At 40.4% G+C, this 17,693-nt stretch overlaps 1 protein-coding gene and 1 pseudogene across 1 annotated transcript in view; one reads left to right on the top strand and one right to left on the bottom strand.

The window, feature by feature from the left end:
* The window catches only part of PSMA8 (proteasome 20S subunit alpha 8), a 51,541-nt gene that overhangs the window by 6,245 nt on the left and 27,603 nt on the right, over positions 1-17,693 (top strand). The window contains exon 2 of the mRNA XM_077778173.1: positions 10,207-10,333. Coding sequence (XP_077634299.1) covers positions 10,207-10,333 — 127 coding nt within the window. The remainder of the gene's footprint in view (positions 1-10,206; positions 10,334-17,693) is intronic.
* On the bottom strand, positions 12,115-14,361 carry LOC144243191 (protein FAM178B-like; annotated as a pseudogene).

The raw sequence follows: 17,693 nt of genomic DNA on the forward strand, positions 1-17,693 counted from the left end.
AGATGTGGGCGTGGGGGGCATAGAGAGAGGGAGGCAGAGAAAGAATCCCAAGCAGGCTCCATGCTGTCAGCACAGAGCCGTATGTGGGGCTCGATCCACAAACCGTGAGATCATGACCTGAGCTGAAATCAGGAGTTAGATGCTTAACTGACTGAGCCACCCAGGTGCCCCAACATAGTCAAGAATCTGAATAATCTGAACTCCACAAGGATTCCTTATGATGCTCTTATATAACCACCCCCACCTCCTTACCCTGCCTGCCCTGCACACCCTCCTATCCATAGCCCTCATCCCTGGCAACACTCATCTGTTCTCCGTTTCTAAAATTTTTTCATGTCAAAATATTATATAAATGCTCTTCTATAATATGAAACCTTTTGGGATTTGCTTTTCCCCCCCCCTTTGCCCTTGTTCTAAGGTGTTATATATATAAACATGTTATCGCCCAGTAGTATTCCATGGTATGGATGTACCACAGTGTTTATTCACTTGCTGAAAAATATTTGGGTTGTTTAGAGTTTGGAGCTGTTATTTATAGATATGCTATCAACATTTATAGCAGTTTTTTTGCATAAACATAAGTTTTGATGTCTCTGGTATAAATCTCCCAACAGTGCAATTACTAGATTGTATGGTAATTACATGTTTGGTTTTATAAGAAACTGCCAAAGTATTTCCCAGAGTAGCTGTATCATTTTATATCCTCACCAGCAGTGTCTGAGTAATCCAGCTTCTACACATCCTTGCCAGCATTTGGTGGTACTATTTTTTGTTTTGTTCATTCTGTTAAGTGTATAATGATATCTCATTGTATTTTTAAATTAGCAGTTAAATGGCTAATGATACCAAACAGATTTTGTGTGCTCATTTGCCATTTGTGTATCATCTTTTTTTTTTTAATTTTTTAATGTTTTATTTATTTCTGAGAGAGAGAGAGAGACAGCATGAGCAGGGGAGGGTCCGAGAGAGTGGGAGATACAGAATTTGAAACAGCCTCCAGGCTCTGAGCTGGCTGTCAGCACAGAGCCTGACATGGGGCTTGAACCCACAAACCGCGAGATCATGACCTGAGCTGAAGCCAGACACTTAACCGACTGAGCCAACCAGGCACCCCAACCATTTGTGTATCTTCTTCAGTGAAATGTCTTTCAGTCTTTTATCCATTTTCTTTTTCTTCTTTCACTTTTTTATTAAATTCCATCCAGTTAACATACATTATAGTATTAGTTTCAGGTGTAGGATTTATCACTTACCTGCAATACCTCGTGCTCATTACAAGTGCACTCCTTAATCCCCATTGCCTACTTAACAACCCCCGACCTCTCTTCCAACAACCCTGTTTGTTCTNNNAGATGTGGGCGTGGGGGGCATAGAGAGAGGGAGGCAGAGAAAGAATCCCAAGCAGGCTCCATGCTGTCAGCACAGAGCCGTATGTGGGGCTCGATCCACAAACCGTGAGATCATGACCTGAGCTGAAATCAGGAGTTAGATGCTTAACTGACTGAGCCACCCAGGTGCCCCAACATAGTCAAGAATCTGAATAATCTGAACTCCACAAGGATTCCTTATGATGCTCTTATATAACCACCCCCACCTCCTTACCCTGCCTGCCCTGCACACCCTCCTATCCATAGCCCTCATCCCTGGCAACACTCATCTGTTCTCCGTTTCTAAAATTTTTTCATGTCAAAATATTATATAAATGCTCTTCTATAATATGAAACCTTTTGGGATTTGCTTTTCCCCCCCCCTTTGCCCTTGTTCTAAGGTGTTATATATATAAACATGTTATCGCCCAGTAGTATTCCATGGTATGGATGTACCACAGTGTTTATTCACTTGCTGAAAAATATTTGGGTTGTTTAGAGTTTGGAGCTGTTATTTATAGATATGCTATCAACATTTATAGCAGTTTTTTTGCATAAACATAAGTTTTGATGTCTCTGGTATAAATCTCCCAACAGTGCAATTACTAGATTGTATGGTAATTACATGTTTGGTTTTATAAGAAACTGCCAAAGTATTTCCCAGAGTAGCTGTATCATTTTATATCCTCACCAGCAGTGTCTGAGTAATCCAGCTTCTACACATCCTTGCCAGCATTTGGTGGTACTATTTTTTGTTTTGTTCATTCTGTTAAGTGTATAATGATATCTCATTGTATTTTTAAATTAGCAGTTAAATGGCTAATGATACCAAACAGATTTTGTGTGCTCATTTGCCATTTGTGTATCATCTTTTTTTTTTTAGTTTTTTAATGTTTTATTTATTTCTGAGAGAGAGAGAGAGACAGCATGAGCAGGGGAGGGTCCGAGAGAGTGGGAGATACAGAATTTGAAACAGCCTCCAGGCTCTGAGCTGGCTGTCAGCACAGAGCCTGACATGGGGCTTGAACCCACAAACCGCGAGATCATGACCTGAGCTGAAGCCAGACACTTAACCGACTGAGCCAACCAGGCACCCCAACCATTTGTGTATCTTCTTCAGTGAAATGTCTTTCAGTCTTTTATCCATTTTCTTTTTCTTCTTTCACTTTTTTATTAAATTCCATCCAGTTAACATACATTATAGTATTAGTTTCAGGTGTAGGATTTATCACTTACCTGCAATACCTCGTGCTCATTACAAGTGCACTCCTTAATCCCCATTGCCTACTTAACAACCCCCGACCTCTCTTCCAACAACCCTGTTTGTTCTGTATAGTTAAGAGTCTGTTTTTATAGTGTCCCTCTCTTTTTTTATGCCTATGTTTTTCTGTTTTGTTTTTTAAATTACACATATGAGTGAAATGAGACAGTATTTGTCTTTCTCTGACTGACTTATTTTGCTTAGCATAGTACTCTCTAGCTCTATCCATGTCATTGCAAATGGCAGGACTTCATTCTTTATTATGGCTGAGTAATATTCCATTGTATATATACGCCATGTCTTCTTTATCTGTTCATCAGTCAATAAACACTTCCATATTTTGGCTACTATAGATAATGCTCCTATAAACATCAGAGTACATGTATCCCTTTGAATTTGTATTTTTTATTCTTTGGGTAAGTACCTAGTAGTGCTACTGCTGGATCATAGAGTAGCTGTATTTTTAACTTTCTGGGCAACCTCCATACTGTTCTCCAAAGTGGCTGCACCAGTTTGCATTCCCACCCACAGTGTAAGAGAGTTCCCCTTTCTTGGCATCCTCGCCAACACCTGGTGTTTCTCGTGTTGTTAACTTTAGCCATTTTGACAGGTGTAAGGTGATATTTCATTGTAGATTTGATTTTATATTTCCCTGATGATGAGTGATGTTGAGCATCTTTTCATGTGTCTGTTGGCCATCTGTATGTTTTCTTTGGAAAAATGTCTATTCATGTCTTCCTTCTGCTCATTTTTTAATGGGATTATTTTGGAGGTGTTGAGTTTTTTAAGTCCTTTGTATATTTTGGATACCAGCCTTTTATCACATATGTCATTTGCAAATATCTTCTCCCATCTGAAGGTTGCCTTTCAGTTTTGTTGATTGTTTCCTTTGGCCTGCAGAAGCTTTTTATCTTGATGAAGTCCCGATAGGTTATTTTTGCTTTTGTTCCCCACCCCTCAGGAAATGTATCTAGTAAGGAGTTGCTACAGCCCATGTCAAAGAGGTTGTTGCCTCTTTTTTCCTCTAGGATTTTGATGGTTACCTGTCTCACATTTAGGTCTTTAATCCATTTTGAACTTATTTTTCTGTATGGTGTAAGAAAGTGGTCCAGTTTCATTCTTTTGCATGTTGCTGTCCAGTTTTCCCAACACCGTTTGTTGAAGAGACTGTCTTTTTCCCACTGGATGGTCTTCCCTGCTTTATGGAAGATACTAGATAGTTGTGTGTCCATTTCTGGTTTTTCTATTCTGTTCCATTGATCTATATCTCTGTTTTTGTGCCACTGCTATACCCCCTTGATCACTATAGCTTTGTAATATAACTTGAAGTCTAGAATTGTGATGCCTCCAGCTTTGCTTTGCTTTTTCAAGGTTGCTTTGGCTGTTCAGGGTCTTTTGTGATTCCATACAAATTTTAGGATTGTTTGTTTTAGCTCTATGAAAAATGCTTTTGATATTTTGATAGGGACTGCATTAAATGTGTAGATTGCTTTGGGTGGTATGGACAAATTAACAGTACTTCTTTGAGTCCATAAACATGGAGTGTCTTTCAGTTTTATCCATTTTCTAACCAGATTGGCTTTTCTACAGTTGAGTTTTAACAATTCTCTATATATTCTAGATCTAGCACTTCATCAGATATAGAGTTTGCAAATGTTTTCTCCCTGTCTATAGCTTGTCTTTTCATCCTCTTCCCATGGAATTTCATAAATCAAAAGTTTATAATTTTGATGAACCCCAATTTAACAGTTTTTCCTCTTATGGTTCTTATTATTTGGTGCCAAGTCTAAGAACCCTTTGCCTAGTTCCCAAAAATTTTCCCTGTGTTTTTTCCTAAAAGTTTATAGTTTTGCATTTTACGTTTAAATTTATGACCTATTTTGAGTTAATTTTTTAATGGACTGTGAAGTATAGGTTGAAAATCATTTCTCAGTGGAGTATTTTAAAATAAATCTCATGTAAGAAGATATTTCATAAATAAATATTTAAGTATACATCTCTAAAAAATAGTTTCTCAAAATCATTGTCACTCCTGATGAAATTGACAAAAACTCCTCATTATTTTGTAATCGTTTACATTCTGATTTTCCTTATTGCTCACAAAATATCTTTTTGTAATTGTGTTTAGATCTGAATCTAAAGTCCATGCATTGCTTATCCTTAGGTTTCTGTTTTATTCATGAATAGCATCTCCTCTTTTTTTCTGGCTTTGACTTTTTGAAGAGACTGGGTTAATTGTTCAGTAGAGCATCCCACTTTCTAGATTTGTCTGATTGCTTCCTTGCCCTCAGAGATTTTACTATTTGGAAACACAAGTATAATGAATAAATAAATAATTGTAAATGTGTTGTAAGAACAGAACAAGTTATTGTAAAGGATAATAGAGAAGGACTCATTTAGGGGCGCCTGGGTGGCTCAGTCAGTTAAGCGTCCAACTTCGGCTCAGGTCATGATCTCGCAGTTTGTGGGTTCAAGCCCCCCCACATCGGGCTCTGTGCTGACAGCTAGTTGAGAGCCTGGAGACTGTTTCATATTCTGTGTCTCCCTCTCTCTCTGACACTCCCCTGCTCACACTGTCTCTCTCTCTCTCAGAAATAAATAAAAACATTTAAAAAATTAAAAAAAAGAGAGAAGGACTCATTGAGATGAAATTAAAATGAAGACTTGAAATAGGAAGAGAAGCATTCCAGGCAGAGTGATTATTACATGTGAAGATTCAGAGGAGGGAAACAAAATTGTGCTTGAAAAAGTCTTGAAAAACGGTAATGTGGCTGGAGCTTGGTAAATAACAATAACATACTGTTGGATAGGTAGGCAGGAGCTAGTTCATGTCCAGCTTTATAGGCAAGACTAAAGAGTTTGAAAAGATTTTCTAAGTACTGTGGAAGGACATTCACCTGGAGAGTAATCTTGACCCTATTGATGTTTTCAATGCTCACACTGGCAGCTTTGTGAAGTCTAGATAGGAGTGCAGGGTTGGGGTGGGAAGATGGAGAGATGGGGAGCAAAAGTAGAAAGGGGAAAGCCCATGAGGCTATGTAGTTGTGTGTGGTCCAGGCAAGAAAGGATGGTTGCTTGTACTAGAATGGTGATGGGGAACTGGTTAGCTTTTGTGGGTGAAATGGACAAAAACAAGGTAATTGATTTGAAATGGATAGTGTGAGAGGAGGAACTATAAAGGATAACAACTGGGGTTTTGGCTTAAACAGTGGAATGGATGGTGACTCATTTTCTCAGATGACTGGCTGCTAGTTTGTGATACTTTTTTAACAAGTCATCAAATAGTCTTCACAAATAGTCTTCCTGCTTTTCTAGTGTTGTTTTTAAGCTAGGTGTGGATGTTGAATTTTATCAAATGTTTTGTAGCTTTTATTGTTTATACTATTTAATTGTTTCAGTTAAGACTTTTAGTTTCAAGCATAAGAACCCCAACTCAGGGCACCTGGGTAGCTCAGTCCGTTGAGTTTAGCTCAAGTCATGTTCTTATGGTTTGTGAGTTCCAGCCCTGTATCAGGCTCTGTGCTAACAACTCAGAGCCTGGGGCTTGCTTCAGATTCTCTGTCTCTCAAAAATAAATAAACATTTCAAAAAATTTTTAGAAAATAAAAGAAACCCAACTCCTTGATTTAAGCAAAAAATTAGGAGGAATTTCAACATCATGGGTCCACTTAGACTCGAACTTTTTACAGTACTGTAAATGTATATCTCTTCCTTATGATTTTTTAATGTTTGTTTACTTTTGAGAGAGAGAAAGGGAGCACAAGTGGGGCAGTGGGTGAAGGAGGAGGGGGAAGGACAGAGGATCGAAGCAGGTTCTGCACTGAGCAGCGTGCCTGATGCAGGGCTTGAACTCACCCAACCGTGAGATCACCACCTGAGCTGAAGTCAGACACTCAACCAGCTGAATGACTCATGCACCCCATTCCTTATGATTTTCTTAATGTTTTCTTTTCTTTAGCTTGCTTTATTGTAAGAATAGAGCATATCGTATATATAACATGCAAAATATGTCTTAATCAACTGTTTTATGGTATCAGTAAGGCTGCCAGTCAACAATAGGCTATTAGTAGTTAAGTTTTGGGGAAATCAAAAGTTATACATGGATTTTCAATTGCACGAGGTGGTAAGGTTGGCACCCCAACCCCTGCATTGTTCAAGGGTCAGCTGTACCAAATCAAGTAAACCTTCCCAGAGGGGTAGGGGTAAACTTTCCTTTTGGGCTCAATTATATGGCTACTAGGGTCTTAAGTAATATCCCTAGAACTGGTGTGTCTCTCTTTCTTTTTCCCTACATTCCTCTTCTCTTCCATCTCTGTGTCCATCTCTTACTTGCTCTTTATATTACTTTCACCCTCAGACATGACCTCACTAAGAATAGCTCCTAAACAGTCCTAGGCTCCAGGCTTCTAGTTGTAGGTAAAGAAAGAATTATCCTGTCTTCCAAACACTTTCAGTAAAACTTTAAGGATTTACTCTTTGACTATGCTGAGTTACATTACAGCTCCAGCTAAAGACTCCTTATTTTTCCAAGAACCATTAAAGTGCTCTTGTTATCAGAAGGGAAAAAATAACAGACCTTCACTCTCCACTGTAACATTTCTATTAAAAGATTCACTTTCAGGGCACCTGGGTGGCTCAGTCGGTTGAGCATCCAGCTTCGGCTCAGGTCATGATTTCAGGGTTCGTGGGTTTGAGCCCCGCGTGGGGCTCTGTGCTGACAGCTAGCTCGGAGCCTGGAGCCTGTTTCAGATTCTGTATTTCCCTCTCTCTCTGACCCTCCCCTGCTCATGCTGTCTCTTTCTCTCTCTCAGGAATAAATAAAAAACATTAATAATAAATAAATAAAGGATTCACTTTCACTGATACTCCTAAAATTCCTGGAATGAACCATAATTGTGTATAGTATGTTACTATTTTTCTTTGTGTGTAGATTCTATTTGTGAATATCTTGTTTAGAATTTTTAACATCACTTTCCTAAGTGAAAATCATTAGTACTTCTTTATTTAGAAAATATTATATTTGCCAGATTTTAACCTTGTTATGCAGCTTTCCAAAAAAAGAATCAGTAACGTTTCCATTTTGACTTGTGCCATGGAATAATTTAAATAACACAGGAATTACCCACAACAGTAGATTAGGAAAAATTCATCCATGAACCTTTTTGGCATGACACTTGTTTTTGAAATTATTCCATGTTTGTTAGAGACTGTGTGTTCTATATTTTCTTGAGTCAGTATGGGCAGTTTTTAATTTTTCTAGTCTGCCATCCTTTTCACTCAGGTTTTCACATTGATTAACTTAGTTATAATTTTTAAATTCTTGCTTTTTCATACTTGTATATATTTTTTATGCTTTGTTCCTCTTGGCTAGATTAACTGAGACATCTCTTAATTATTCCTTTAAAAACTATCTCTTGGTATGACTTATCAATTTAATTTTCTCCCTAATCATTAATTTCTGCTTTTTTTCTTATTTTTCCCATGAAGCTTAGCTTAAATATTTGCATTCCCTTTTTAATGTCTTGAATAAATTCTTAATTATTTTTTATATGATTTTTTTTAAATTGCTCATCAGTAACTTTTTTTTTTAATATTTTTATTTATTTCTAGGAGAGAGAGAGAAAGACATCATGAGCAGGGGAGGGTCAGAGAGAGAGGGAGATACAGACTCTGAAACAGGCTCCAGGCTCTGAGCTGGCAGTCAGCACAGAGCCCAACGCGGGGCTCGAACCCACGAACCGCGAGATCGTGACCTAGGCGAAAGTCGGACGCTTAACCGACTAAGCCACCCAGGCGCCCCTATATGATTTTATAAAATGAGATTAGGAATTTTCTTTTTTTAAATATATTTTTTAATGTTTATTTTTGAGAGAGAGTGTGAATGGGGGAGGGACAGAGAGAGAGAGGGAGACACAGAATCTGAAGCAGGCTCCAGGCTCTGAGCTGTCAGCAGAGCCTGACATGAGGCTTGAACCCATGAACTATGAGATCATGACCTAAGCTAAAGTCGGATGCCCGACCGACTAAGCCACTCAGGTGCCCCGAGATTAGGAATTTTCTTAGAATAATTTTACCCACATCCAAAAGACTTTGATATTAGGATTTTCATTATAAACATTTTCTAGATAGTCTGTGTTGGAAGTTTTAATTGCTTTAAGTCAAAATTTTTAGGTGTGAATTATAAAATTTATTGTATGGGGCGATCAATCAACTTATTACAATTTTGGGGAAATATTGTGATTTTCTTGAGTCATGGTATATTGTTATAATGTTCCATGGCTTGATAAGAAGGCACATTGCCTGTAAGAAGGCACATTGCCCGCAAGTTCAACATGAGTCTATCAGACGGGGGTGGAATGTAGAGGAAGGGTTGTTTATTTTAAATAGCGTGATTAGAGGAAGGCCTATTAGATACATTGACAGACTGGAATGAAGTGAGGAAGCAATAAGAGCAAAAGCCTTGATAAATTATCTTAAGTTTTATTTAATTGAAAGATGTAATCTCAGGTCTAGTTCTGTATTTAACCTGTTCTATATTTCTACTTCAATGATACTAATTCAGAGCACACCTATTTGCATAGTTAGTACTAATATCGTACTTGACCACAAGGCAGTCGTAAACACAAATACCTATTATCGAAATATTTCAGTTACCATTATAATACAAAATTAAAACTTCTCATAGTACTCTTGAGCCCCTGAGGATATGGGCATGTTTCCACAGAAGACCCAGTTTGCGAACTACTATCCTTACCCATTGTTCTTTAGACTTTCCCATTTCACTCTCAAGGGAAGAGGTAGAGAGAGAAACAATGGGATTCTTCTTGTTGAATTCATGTTAGAATTAAGGTTTTGTTGATGAGTGAACTAGAGTGAAGGCATTTGGTCTTTTTCTTGGCTGCTTGTGTCCCCCAAGCCTTATCCCTCCAAATTGTGAGATACATGGAAGAGCTTTCAGAATTTTATCTGCTTAATTTTCTAAACTACTTCTACTACCACCACTACTACTATTGCCCATTCTATAAGAAATCCACATGGATTCCCAGCATTTTCTTTCATTTTGGTTAAAATTGTTCTGTGTCTACTTAGTACTTCTTCAAATGCATGAGCTTAGGACACTCATGTAGTAACAGCATGGATGGTATATTCTTCCAATTTCTTCCTGTTTGTGTTCTTTACTTTGTGTTTGGAGAATGGACTTCCAATAATCCTGTACTTGTACAACTTTTTTCTCAGAAGTCAACTTTTCTCATTTTTATTGAATGGTTAAGAGAGCCTTTTCCAGGGCACCTTGGTGGCTCAGTCAGTTAAGCGTCCGTCTTCAACTGAGGTCATGATCTCACAGTTTGTGGGTTCAAGGCCCCCATCAGGATCTCTGTTATCAACACGGAGCCCTCTTCTGATCCTTTGTCTCCCTGTCGCTCTGCCCCTTTCCTGTTGGTGTACTCTCTCTCTCTCTCAAAAATAAAAATAAACATTAAAAAAAAGAAAAAGACTTTTCCTACAAGTCATGTGGTAGAATAACTTCATTTTAATATTAAAACTAACAGCTAATTATATTTTTTAATCACTTGATAGGTTGGAATCCGAGGTACTGATATAGTTGTGCTTGGAGTAGAAAAGAAATCTGTTGCCAAGCTTCAGGATGAAAGAACTGTAAGGAAAATCTGTGCCCTTGATGACCACGTTTGCATGGCCTTTGCAGGTATTTATGGACCTACAGTAACAATAAAGTATCTTAGTGTTGTAAGGTAATACAGTTGCGCCCCCCACCCCACAGCTGTCGTGCTATATTTACACAACATACACAGATATACCCCATTTCTTAATTTGATGCAAACAGCATACCCTATCTTTTCTGGAAAATCACACCTCTAAAACATGGATTTCTAATAATTAGCTTTGATAAAACATAAATGTTAAACAAGACATATTATAGTACCTCAATTATGAGCTTAAGTAACTGTTTTCTTTTTAAACTTTTTTTTTTTTTTTAAATGTTTTATTTATTTCTAGGAGAGAGAGACAGCGTGAGCAGGGGAGGGTCAGAGAGAGAGGGAGTCACAGACTGAAACAGGCTCCAGGCTCCGAGCTGGCAGTCAGCACAGAGCCCGACGCGGGGCTCGAACCCACAAACCGCGAGATCATGACCTAAGCGAAAGTCGGAAAGTCAGACGCTTAACCGACTAAGCCACCCAGGCGCCCCATAAACTTTTTATTTTTAAATTATAGATACTCAGGAAGTCCTAAAACAACACAGGGAAGTTTCCTTTACTGAGTTTCCCCCAACAGTAACATCTTCAAAAACCAATAAATTGAGATTGTTACAAGCCACAGAGTTTATATAAACAGTTTTACTTGCACTCATTTGCATGTTTACGTGTGTGTGTGTTTGTAGTTTTATGAGACTTAGCAAGTGTGTAAGTTCATGTAACCATCACCACAATCAAGGTCCCCAGCTCTTCCTCAGCACAAGGCCACCGCATGCTAGTCCTCCTCATCTCTAGCCTCTGGCAACATGAACCTTCTCTTCTCCATGTCTATAATTTTGTCCTTTTGAGAATGTTACATGAATAGAATTCTGATTATAATCATTTCATCTTGGCCTTTCTCATTCAGCATAATTCCCCTACAGTTCATCCAAGTTGCCACATATGTCAGTAGTCACTTGCTTTTTATTGCTGAATAGTTTTCCATGATATGGATGTACCACACTCTGTAAACAACTCACTGGTTGAAGGACATTTGGATTATTTCTAGCTTTTGCCTCTTACGGAGAAAGCTGGTGAACATTTGTGTACCAGGTCTTGCATGAACCTGGGTTTTCCTTTTTTGCAATAAATGTTCAAGAGCACAATTCCTGGGTCATATGGAAATGCATGCTTAGTTTTATAAAAAAATGACAAGTGGTTTTCCAGAGTAGCTGAACTATTTTACATTCCTACTGGCAGTTTACGAACAATTCATTTTCTCTGCATCCTCAGCAGCCTTTGTTTTTTTTACTTCTTTAAATTTTAGACATTTTTATAAGTGTGTAGTGATATATCATTGCGGGTTTAATTTGCATTTGACTGATGGCTAATGATGTTGAACATAATTTTCCTGTGCTTAGTTGCTATAGGGATATAGCAAACAAGGCGTGTTTCTTGTCATGTGTGCTTGCGCACGCACCCATTTTCTTTCTTTCTTTTTTTGTTTGAAATAAGACTTTAGTGTGCACAAAGTAAGTTCACGTTAGTGACAGAGAGAGGAAGGAGGGTGAGGAGGTCCCAGGAAGCCCAGGAAAAATGAGTGTGGAGACAAAAGCCGTGGGGCAGAGGAGATAGCTGGGAGAGCAGACGGGTGGGCCAGGCAGGGAGAGGCCGCCTCTGTTGCCTGGTTGGGGTCAGGGGCAGTGTGGAGGCAGGCTCTTGCTTCGTCGCACTGGTCCTCCTCTGGCCTCTGTTCTTCACTTCCTCCTGTTCCCTGGGCCCTGTTCGCTTCCTTCTAGAGCCTGGGGCCAGCCCTGCCCTGCTCTTTAGTCTCTCCAGGGGCTGAAGTACCAGGCCTGCGGCCGGCAGTGGGCCAGCAGTGGGCCAGCAGCACCTTCCAGCGGGTGTAGGTCTGGGCAGCCAGGTCCTTGAGTCTGGTCGGGTGTATGGCCTGGGGCCCCTCCCGGCTGCGGGTGCTGATGTGGCCGTCCAGCTGCATGCACGGCTGCTGCAGCTCTCCCCACTGGTGTGGAGGAATGTCCGGGCAGCTGACCACCACGCCAGCCAGTGTCAGGAGGCTGGGGGCACAGGGAGCGGATCTTATGGTCTAGTTCAGCGCTGGCCTTTTGCTGCTGCTCCTGGCAGGTGGCAAGGTCTCAGAGCCCAGGTACTGCCGGAGGGATGACGGCCTCGTGAGGCTCAGGAGCTGGCTGAGCAAAGACAACTGGGCCTACTCTGGCCAGAGAGGGAGTGTCTCTTGCTGGCCTAGCATCTGGGCAACAACCACAAGGCTGAGCTGGCTTTGAAGCTGCCTGCTCTGGGAGGTCAGAAGGGACCGCGCAGGCACCCGCAGGTCGTGGCGGTAATCGGACACCTTGCTCAGGGAGCCGCATGGCTGCTGGAGCTTCCCTGGCTGCTCCCGGGTGTCCTGGAGCAGTGGGAGCAGAGACTGTTAGAGGCCGGGCTTGGGCAGCAGGCGTAGCTCACGTCCAGGCTGACTTAGCACTGCGGCTCTGTCAGGCCCGAGAGGTCCCCGGCTGGGCCGGAGCACACAGTGACAGGAAGTTATGGATGTAGCGCAGCCTAATGTCCAAGGGAGTCTCTGGGGGAGTGTCCTGCTGCTCACGTCAGCTCAGGCTACTGCCACTTTCTTTTTAGTGATATTTTAAAAGTTTATTATTTTATTTTGAGAGAGAGAAAGCAGGGGAAGGGCAGAGAGAGAGCACGAGAGAGACCCCTAAGCAGGGTCCACACTGTCAGCACAGCGCCCAATGCAGGGCTTGATCTCACAGTTGATGAGATCATGACCTGAGCCGAGATCAAGAGTCAGATGTTTAACCAGTTGAGCCACCCAAGTGCCCCATGGCCACTCTCACTTTTAGGCACTCTCCCACTGTACCAGCAGGGCCCCTGCAGGCCCAGAGCAGGGCTGTGAGCTCCCAGGATGTGAAATGCCTTCATGACCCCCTGCAGCAAGGGGGCACCGCCAGTGCTTGTCTCCAGACTGATGGAAGAGTCCATCCATGCTGAGATCCCAAAGGAGGCCAAAGACTCCTGAAGAAGTTTCTGAAGACTACATCAGCAGCTGGAAGAGCCACTGGAGCAGGAGCACCAGGTAGTCAGGAGTGTGCAGGTAGAGGCTGCACAGGAAGGAGAGCTGCTGGGTCAGCGGGCAGCTGAGGAACAGCCCTTCCAGATGGCTACGTGGCTTCAGGTGTAAACAACCCAGGATGCAACAAAAGGGGTAACACCTGGGTTGAAACAGTCTGTCCGGGACGTACTGGTAGGATGACCTGCAGTGACATGAAGAACCTCTACATCAGCATCCTGTGCTCAAGTGTGGCAGGCATTTCATCTTCTTCCAGATCCAGGGAGTCAAGGTCGGAACAGTCGTGCAGAAGCAGCTCGTCTTGCCCCTGCTCTAGGGCCTGTTCCTCCTGCTCCTGCACTAAGTGACCTAAGCTATTGATGTAGCTCACGTGGGTCCGCCAGGCCCCAGAGGTGAACTAGAGTAAGGTGTCGACATCCACCATTGGAGCTAGAGTCTTTGGGCTTGGGCTGCCATGTTCAAGAACAGCCGCTCCAGTGAGGCCAGGCTTCCCTGGAGGTCTGAGTCCTGGGGTCTTGCTCTAACTCCTCACGCAGTTGGTGGGCCCATGTCCTCAAGCTCGAAGGCCCTGCCATGGCCGTGCACCTTTGAGCTGGGGTGCCCCCTGCCAGCCCGCAGTACCCTCTGGTTCAGGAACTTGACAGGCAGTGGGTTTCAGTCATTGGGGAACATATTCCCAGCACCTTGGGCTTCTTTGACAATTTGAGAGTCGGAGCTGAGGTGGGACTGCAGCAATGCCGGGTAGGGTAGAGGAGTCTCTGGTACAGTGGGGGTCAAGCAGCCGCCCTTCAGGTTGGGCATCACAGCAGCTGTCTGGACCCCTTCTCTCTGAGGAAGGGCTAGTGGTGTCTTCTGGGGCCTGGCCATCTGCCAACAGCTGGACATTTTGTCCTTCAGGGCCACCAGGGCCTCCCCATGCCCCCAGTGTTGCATGGGCAGATCGCAGCTGGGCAGGCAACAGCTGTCCAGCACTCGGGCACATGCAGACGGCCCCACGTACCCATTTTCTGATGATGCTTTTTCAAGCCAGTATTTTATATTGAAGTTTAAAAACTTTATTGAGCAAAAAAATAGCCTTTATCTTTCTCTCTTAAAAAGTAATCATCTTGGGGCACGTGGGTGGCTCAGTCAGTTAAGCATCCAGCTCTTGATTTTGGTCCAGGTCATAATCTTGAGGTTCATGGGATCAAGTTTCACGTCGCAGAACTCACTTGGGATTCTCTCTCCCCCTCTTTCTACCCCTCTCTCAAAATAAATAAATAAAAATTTAAAAAAGAGTAACAAACACCCCTTTCTCTCAAAATAAATAAATAAAAATGTAAAAAAGAGTAACAAACACCTTTAAAAACAGTCATCTTGCTACAAAACAAGTTTTGATAAATTTTTAAAAGATTGAAATCAGGGGCTCCTGGGTGGCTCAGTTGGTTAAGCATCCGACTTCAGCTCAGGTTATGATCTCACAGTTTGTGGGTTCGAGTCCTGCGTCGAGCTTTGTGCTGACAGCTAGCTCAGAGCCTGGAGCCTGGTTCAGATTCTGTATCTCCCTCTCTCTCTGACCCTCCACTGCTCGCGCTGTCTCTCTCTCTCAGAAATAAATAAAACATTAAAAAAATTTTAAAGTTTGAAATCATACAAAGTATCATTTCTAGCCAAAATAAAACAAGAAATCAACAGCAGAAGGAAAGCCGAAAAAATCCACACATGGGTGGGAATTAAACAATACAGTTGACCCTTAAATGATACAGGTCCACTTATAGGTGGGTTATTTTTTTTACAGAGATTATTGTTTGTAATACAATACATAGAGTATTGTAAATATATTTTATTTATGATTTTCTTTCTTATATTTTCTTTTTTTNTCTTATATTTTCTTAACCTTTTCTTTTCTCTAGCTTACTGTGTTGTAAGAATACAATATATAATACATCTAACCTACAAAATGTATGTTAATTGGTTATGTTATCAATAAAGGTTTCTGGCAACAGTAGACTCTTAGTAGTTAAGTTTGTTGAGGAGTCAAAAGTTATGTGTGGATTTCACTTGGTGGGGTGCAGTTGGTATCCTAACACTCACATTGTTCAAGAGTCAACTGTACTTCTAAAAAACCCATTGGCCAAAGAAGAAATCACAAGAGAAATTAGAAAATATCTTCAGACAAATGAAAATGAAAATACAGCATATCAAAGTTATGGAATGCAGCAAAAGCAGTGCTAAGAAGAAAATGTGTGGCTCTAACTGCTTACTTTAAACAAACAAAAAGATTTCAATTCAGCAACCTATTCTTAGAACTAGAACTTTAAGAACTAGAAAAAGAACAAACCTAAGGCTACCACCAGGAAGGAAATAATAAAAGAATATAAGGAAAATGAAAGATTATAAGAAAAAAAGATATATAAAACAGAATAGGAAAACAAGAGAGAAAAATCAATAAACCCAATACTTGGTTCTTTGAAAAGATCAGTACTATTGACAGACCATTAGCTAGGTAGACTAAGAATAAAAGAAGTTTTAACTAAAAATAGAAATGAAAAAGAGAACATTACTAATAGTTTTATGGAAATAAAAAGGATTATCATAGAATACTGTGAACGATCATATACCAACAAATGAGATAATCTAGAAGAAAATGACACTTTCCTGAAACATACAAATTACCTGAAGTGACTCAAGATGAAATAGAAAATCTCAACAGATGTATACGCGTCAGTGGTCAAAAATCTCCCAATTAAAAAAATCAAAACAAAAAAACATGACCACATGGTTTCCCTGGTAAATTCTATCAAATACTAAAAAAGATTTAATACCAGTCACTCTCAAACTCCTCCAAAAAATTCAAGAAGAAAGAATACTTCCAAACTCATTCTGTGAGGCCAGCATTACCATGATACCAAAACCAGACAAAGACACTACCAGAAAACTATAGACCATTATGTCTTATAAATATTGATGTAAAAATTCTCACCAAACTACTAGCGAACCAAATTCAGCAAATTAAGAGACTTATATGCCATAACCAAGTGGGATTTATTCCTGGAATGCTAGGATAGTTTAACACTTGAAAATCAATCATTGTAATATACCACAGTAACAAAATGAAGGGAAAAACTACATGATTGTCTCAATTGATTCAGAAAAAGCAGTCGACAAAATTCAGTACCCATTCATGATGAAAACACTCAACAAAATAGGAATAGAAGGAGAAGACCTCAACATAATAAGGGCCATTTATTAAACACTCACTGCAAACATCATACCCAGTTACAAAAGACTGAAAAGCTTTTCCTCTAGGATCAGGAATAAGTCAAGGATGCTTGTTTTTGCCACTTCTATTTAACGTAATAATGAAAGTCCTAGGGTGAGCAATTAGGCAAGAAAACAAAGGCATCTAGATTGGAAAGGAAAAAATAAAATTAGCTTTGTTTATGGATGACATGATTTTGTATATAGAAAATCCTAAGGATTAAAAAAAAAATACAACACTGTCAGAAGTAATAATTAAATTGAAAAAAGTTGCAGGAAACAATGTCAACACACACAAAAATTAGTTGCATATCTATATACTGACCATGAACAATATGAAAAGGAAATTAAGAGATAATTCTATTTACAATAGTACCAAAAATAATAAAATACTTAGAAATAAATTTAACCAAGGAGGCAAAAGACTTGTACACTGCAAACTATAAAACATTGCTGAGGGGCACCTGGGTGGCTCAGTAGGTTAAGCATCCGACTTCGGCTCAGGTCATGATCTCACAGTTCGTGGGTTCGAGCCCCGCATCAGGCTCTGTGCTGACAGCTAGCTCAGAGCCTGGAGCTTGTTTCAGATTCTGTATCTCCCTCTCTCTCTGACCCTTTCCTGCTCATGCTGTATCTCTCTCTCTCTCTCGGAAACAAATAAAACATTTAAAAAAACATTTTTAATAAAACATTACTGAAAGAAATTTAAGAAGACGCAAATAAGTGGAAAGACATCCCGTGATCATGGATTAGAAGATTAATATTGTTAAGGTATCAGTACTACCCAAAGCAATCATTTGGTATATCCCTAACAAATTTCCAATGATTTTTTTTTTCGGAAACAGAAAAAAACTAAAATTTATATGGAATCTTGAAACAGTCTTGAAAAATGACAAACCTGGACAACTCATGCTTCCTGATTTCAAAACTTGCTACAAGCTAAAATAATCAAAACACTGCAGTACTAACATCAAGTTGGTCATATAGGGGCTCCTGGATGACTCAGTGCTTTAAGCATCTGACTC

The sequence above is a fragment of the Crocuta crocuta genome, unplaced genomic scaffold (assembly GCF_008692635.1).
Source record: "Crocuta crocuta isolate KB4526 unplaced genomic scaffold, BGI_CrCroc_1.0 scaffold26, whole genome shotgun sequence".
In the NCBI taxonomy this organism is placed as follows: domain Eukaryota; kingdom Metazoa; phylum Chordata; class Mammalia; order Carnivora; family Hyaenidae; genus Crocuta; species Crocuta crocuta.